Source organism: Rhinopithecus bieti, unplaced genomic scaffold, assembly GCF_001698545.2.
Source record: "Rhinopithecus bieti isolate Rb0 unplaced genomic scaffold, ASM169854v2 scaffold_17882, whole genome shotgun sequence".
Lineage (NCBI taxonomy): Eukaryota > Metazoa > Chordata > Mammalia > Primates > Cercopithecidae > Rhinopithecus > Rhinopithecus bieti.
In genome coordinates this window covers 465,178-471,029 of record NW_016809462.1, presented here as the reverse complement: position 1 = coordinate 471,029, position 5,852 = coordinate 465,178, and the positions used below count along the sequence as shown (strand labels likewise).

The 5,852-nt window shown below is 44.3% G+C and overlaps 1 protein-coding gene across 1 annotated transcript; it reads left to right on the top strand.

The window, feature by feature from the left end:
* Window positions 1-4,445: 4,445 nt before the first annotated feature.
* Window positions 4,446-5,748, top strand: LOC108540395 (transmembrane protein 183A-like). The gene has a single exon (XM_017889454.1). It carries the CDS (start codon window positions 4,550-4,552, stop codon window positions 5,195-5,197), a length of 648 nt encoding a protein of 215 aa, XP_017744943.1. The 5' UTR covers window positions 4,446-4,549; the 3' UTR covers window positions 5,198-5,748.
* Window positions 5,749-5,852: the final 104 nt, after the last annotated feature.

Below are 5,852 nucleotides of genomic sequence, written 5' to 3'. Positions count from 1 at the left end.
AACAGGTGTTGGAGAGGATGTGGAGAAATAGGAACACTTTTACACTATTGGTGGAACTGTAAACTAGTTCAACCATTGTGGAAGACAGTGTGGCGATTCCTCAAGGATCTAGAATTAGAAATACCATTTGGCCCAGCCATTCCATTACTGGGTATATACCCAAAAGATTATAAATCATGCTGCTATAAAGACACATGCACACATATGTTTATTGTGGTACAATTCACAATATCAAAGACTTGGAACCAACCCAAATGTCCACCAATGACAGACTGCATTAAGAAAATGTGGCACATATACACCATGGAATACTATGCAGCCATTAAAAAAGGATGAGTTCGTGTCCTTTGTAGGAACATGGATGCAGCTGGAAATCATAATTCTCAGCAAACTGTCACAAGAACAGAAAACCAAACACCACATGTTCTCACTCATAGGTGGGAATTGAACAATGAGAACAGTTGGAAACAAGAAGGGGAACATCACACACTGGGGCCTGCTGTGGGGTGGGGGGAGGGGGGAGGAATAGCATTAGGAGATATACCTAATGTAAATAATGAGTTAATGGGTGCAGCACACCAACATGGTACATGTATACATATGTAACAAACCTGCACGTTGTACACATGTACCCTAGAACATAAAGTATAATAAAAAAAAAAAAAAACAAAGCAAAAAAAAGATGATATACATGGAGCCAACAAATACATGAAAAAATGCTCAACATCACTAATCATTAAAGAAATACAAATCAAAGCCACAATTAGATACCATCTCATGTCACTCTGGTTGGCTATTAAAAAGTCAAAAAATGGGCCAGGCGCGGTGGCTCATGCCTGTAATCCCAGCACTTTGGGAGGCCGAGGCGGGCGAATCATGAGGTCAGGAGATCGAGACCATCTGGCTAACACAGTGAAACCCTGTCTCTACTAAAAATACAAAAATTAGCCAGGTGTGGTGGCGGGCGCCTGTAGTTCCAGCTACCTGGGAGGCGGAGGCAGGAGAATGGCATGAACCCAGGAGGCGTAGCTTGCAGTGAGCTGAGATCATGTCACTGCACTCCAGCCTGGGTGACAGAGTGAGACTCCGTCTAAAAAAAAAAAAAAGTCAAAAAATGACAGACGTTGCTGAGGTTGCACAGAAAAGGGAATGTTTATACACTGTTGGTGGGAATGTAAATTAGTTCAGTCCCCATGGAAAAGGGTTTGGCGATTTCTCAACTTAAAACAGGACTACCATTCAACCCAGCAATCCTATTACTGGGTATATACCCAAAGGAAAGTAAGTCATTCTACCAAAAAGACATGTGCGCTCATATGTTTATCACAGCACTTTCACCATAGCAAAGACAATGCATCAACCTAGGTGCCAATGAACGGTGAACTAGATAAAGAAAATGTGGTACATATACACCATGGAATACTATGCAGCCATAAAAAAGAATGAAATCACATCCTTTGCAGTAACATGGATGCAGGTGGAGGCCATTATCCTAAGTGAATTAATGCAGGAACAGAAAACCAAACACCACATGTTCTAACTTATAAGTGGGTGCTAAATATTGAGTACACAAGGACATAAGAAGGAATAATAACACTGAGGACAGAGTGAGAATTAATTTTGAGACAAGATCTCACTCTGTCACCCAGGTTGGAATACAGTGGCACAATCACAGCTCACTGCAGCCTTAACCTCCAGGGATCAAGTGATCCTTCCAACTTAGCCTCCTGAGCAGCTAAGATTACAGGCATGTGCCACCATACCTGGATAAATTTTTTAAAAAGACAACTTTTTTTTTTTTTTTTTTGTAGAGACAGAGTCTCACTATGTTGCCCTGGCTGTTCTAAAATTCTTGGGCAAAAGCAATCCTCCTTCCCTGGCCTTCCAAATTGCTGGGATCATAGGCAGGAGCTGCCTTGTCCACTGACACTGGGGGCTGCTAGAGGAGGGAGGATGGAAGAAGGGTGAGGGTTGAAAACTACCTATGCCCACTACCTGGGTGATGGGATCATCTGTACACCAAACCTCAGTGACACACAATTTACTAATGTGTCAAACCTGGACATGTACCCCCTGAACAAAAATAGAAGTTGAAAAACAATGGGCAAAGGATTTGAACAGACTTTCTCTAAAGAAGATATACAAGGGACTAATAAGTACATGAACAGCTGCTCAACATCATCTGGTAGTTTGGGAAAATGCAAATCAAAGCCTCAGTGAAATACTACTTCATGTCTGCTAGATGTGTAAAATAACAAAGAAAACAAAATAGGAAGCACTGGCCAGAATATGGAGAAATTAGAAACCCTCATATATTGCGATGGGATTGTAAAATGGTGCAGCCATTTTGGAAAACAGTTTGGCAGTTCCTCAAAAATTTAAACATAGAGTCACCATATGACCAGGCAATTGTGCTCCTATGTATATGCCCAAGATAAATGAAAACATATGTCCATACAAAAACTTGCACATGAATGCTCATAGTAGCATTATTCATAATAACCAACAAATGGAAACAACCCAAATGTCCATCAATAAACAAACATAAATAAACAAAATGTAGTATCTCCAAACCATGGAATATTTTCAGTCATAAAAAGAAATGGTGTTCTGATTCATGCTGCAATGTGGATGAACCTTGAAAACATAATGCTAAGTTAAAGAAGGCAGACACAAAACTACATCTTGTACAGTTCCATTTATGTGAAATGTCCAGAACAAGAAAATTCATAGAAACAGGAAGTAGATTGGTGGTTTCCAGAGGTCAGAAGAAGGAGGGAATGCAGAATGATTGCTAATGCGTCAGGGGTTTCTTTTTGGAGTGATGAAAATATTTGAAATTAGAGAGAAGGGATGGTTATGCAACCTTGTGAATATGTTAACACCCATGAAAATGTGCTTCAGTGCCGAATTTTATGATACGTGCATTATATCTCAATAAATTTGTCATTGAAAAAAAGGTTTCAAGGCTGCCTTAGAAGCAGCTGCGCTCCCCAAGCAGTGGGTCTAAGGTGCTTATTTTCTAGGACCAGAGGTGAAACCTGATGTATGAATTCTGACTTGGCATCATTTATAAAAAGATTTTGCCTGGCACTGTGGGGTGTGACTATAGTCTCAGCTACTTGGGAGGCTGAGGCAGGAGGATTTCTTGAGCCCAGGAGTTGGAGGCCACAGCAAGCTATGATCGCGCCTATGAATAGCCACTGCACTCCAGCTTAGGCAACATAGCAAGAGCCTGTCTTTAAAAAAGAGAAAAAGAGATCTTGCCGAAGAGGACTGCCTGAGAGTGTGATGGGACACAACAGAGAGAGAGTCCGTGTAGAGATGGCCACCCCATGCTAAGGTTGCCAGTGGTGATGAGTGACCAACCAAAGCAGAGGCCATCCCCCACCTCCAAGTGAAGAGGAACAGTCAGAGAGCTTCCTGGCCAGCCCATCGGAGTAACGAGGAGAGAAGCATCAGCTCAGATCATTTAACATGTTCAGAGAAACTCCAAGCCTGAAGGGTTAGAAGTCCCAGAAAGTGCAGGCCGTGGAGGAGAGGCTCCCAGAGGAAAAAGAGAAGCAATCACCCTCTTCTTGACTGCAAGCTTCTGCCTTGAGCAGGCCACGCTGAGGAAAGGAAGGTGCTTTAAGTTGACATAAAGTCAAGAGTTCCGATTATTATACTGCATCAGACATATTAATTTCTAACATTAGTTTTTCATGTGGCTGAAAGCAATCAGAATATTTTCTTTCTTTTCTTTCTTTCTTTTTTTTTTTTTTTGAGACAGAGTTTTGCTCTTGTTGCCCAGTCTGGAGTGCAATGGCTGATCTCGACTTACTGCAACCTCCACCTCCCAGACTCAAGTGATTCTCCTGCCCCAGCCTCCTGAGTAGCTGGGATTACAGGTGCGAGCCACCATGCCCAGCTAATTTTTGTATTTTTAGTAAAGACGGGGTTTCACCATCTTGGCCAGGCTGGTCTTGAACTCCTGGCCTTAAGTGATTTGCCTGCCCGGGCCTCCCAAAGTGCTGAGATTACAGGAGTGAGCCACCACGTCCGGCCGTGATTGGAATATTTTTTACCTCTTAGAATGAAAGATAAACTATGGGGCTCGCCTAGGTTTCATACATACACGGGTAAGAACTAGCGCCACAGAGCATCCGGTGCCTATTCCTCAACACAGATGTAATCCGAATAAATCACTACAGAGAGTGGTAAGTCCTATGATGAAATAATAGTTCAGATGAGAGATGAAGATGTGACATCAAGTATATGGGGAAAAGGGAAAAACATAGGTATAAAAATCGACAAACTTGGCCAGGCATAGTGGCTCATCGGAGCCTGAGGCGGGAGGATTTAAGTTCAGGAGTTTGAGGCCATGGCGAAACCCCGTCTCTACAAAAAATACAAAAAATAGCCAGTTGTGGGCGAGTTAGCGGCCTCCGGTGTGGGATGGCCGCGGAGCCGGGCGGAGCTGGCGTGCGGCTTGCGGGTCCGGCTCTCACGCCGGAGACAGGACCCCGGGCCCGGCCCGCTAGGCAAGCCACGCCCCGGTACGCTCGCCATGCCCAACAGAGGAAGGCGACCCAAGTTCCGGGCCCACGACGCCTGCTTCGGCCGAGTGACCGCGACGGATTACGACAACTCGGATCCGGCGGTCGTGAGGTCTGGACGAGTCAAGAAAGCCGTAGCCAACGCTGTTCAGCAGGAAGTAAAATCTCTTTGTGGCTTGGAAGCCTCTCAGGTTCCTGCAGAGAAAGCTCTGTCTGGGGCTGGTGAGCCCTGTGACATCATTGACAGCAGTGATGAGATGGATGCCCAGGAGGAAAGCATCCGTGACAGAACTGTCTCCAGAAAAAAGAAAAGCAAGAGGCACAAAGAAGAACTGGAGGGGGCTGGAGGAGAGGAGTATCCCATGGATATTTGGCTGTTGCTGGCCTCCTATATCCGTCTTGAGGACATTGTGAAATTTTCTCTGATTTGTAAGAATGCTTGGACTGTCATTTGCACTGCTGCCTTTTGGATCAGGTTGTACCGAAGGCACTACACGCTGGATGCTTCCCTGCCTTTGCCTCTGAGACCAGAGTCAATGGAGAAGCTGCGCCGTCTCCGGGCTTGTGTGATCCGATCTCTGTACCATGTATGTATGAGCCATTTGCTGCTCCAATCTCCAAGAATCCAGCCATTCCAGAAAGCACCCCCAGCACATTAAAGAATTCCAAATGCGTACTTTTCTGGTGCAGAGAGATTGTTGGGAAAAGACAGGAACCAATGTGGAAATTTAACTTCAAGTTAAAAAAACAGTCCCCTAGGTTAAATAGCAAGTGTACAGGAGGATTGCAGCCTCCGGTTCAGTACGAAGATGTTCATACTAATCCATACTAAGACTGCTGCCTACTGCAGGTCACCACGCTCAATTTCATCTTTATTCCGATTGTCATGGGAATGATATTCACTCTGTTTACTATCAATGTGAGCACGGACATGTGGCATCATTGAGTGAGACTGGTGTTGCAAGATTCCAGTCCGTGGTGGTCGGAAACTGCACAGTGAACAGGGTGCACAAGTCATCCTGGACCCAGTGCACAGCTTTTGACTCTGACTGGTGGCACCCTCAGTACCCATTCTCCCTGAGATTATAGTTACTGCTTCCCATCCCTTGAGGGCAGCCCCGATTCTCGTCCATTAGTAATCAGATTCCAGTTTGGACCGGGCGGCTGGATTGTATATTTGGTTAGTAATGTACATGCTCTTCAGGCTCTAGGGCTCCTGTTAGGGGAGGGAGAAATGTTGAATCAAGAGGAAAAACAATTACTATGATTTGTAAACATATATATATATATATATATATTTTTTTTTTTTTTTTT

What these genes read in the sequence shown, in the direction of transcription:
- LOC108540395 (XM_017889454.1), top strand. Translation starts at nt 4,550, where the DNA reads ATGCCCAACAGAGGAAGGCGACCCAAGTTCCGGGCCCACGACGCCTGC.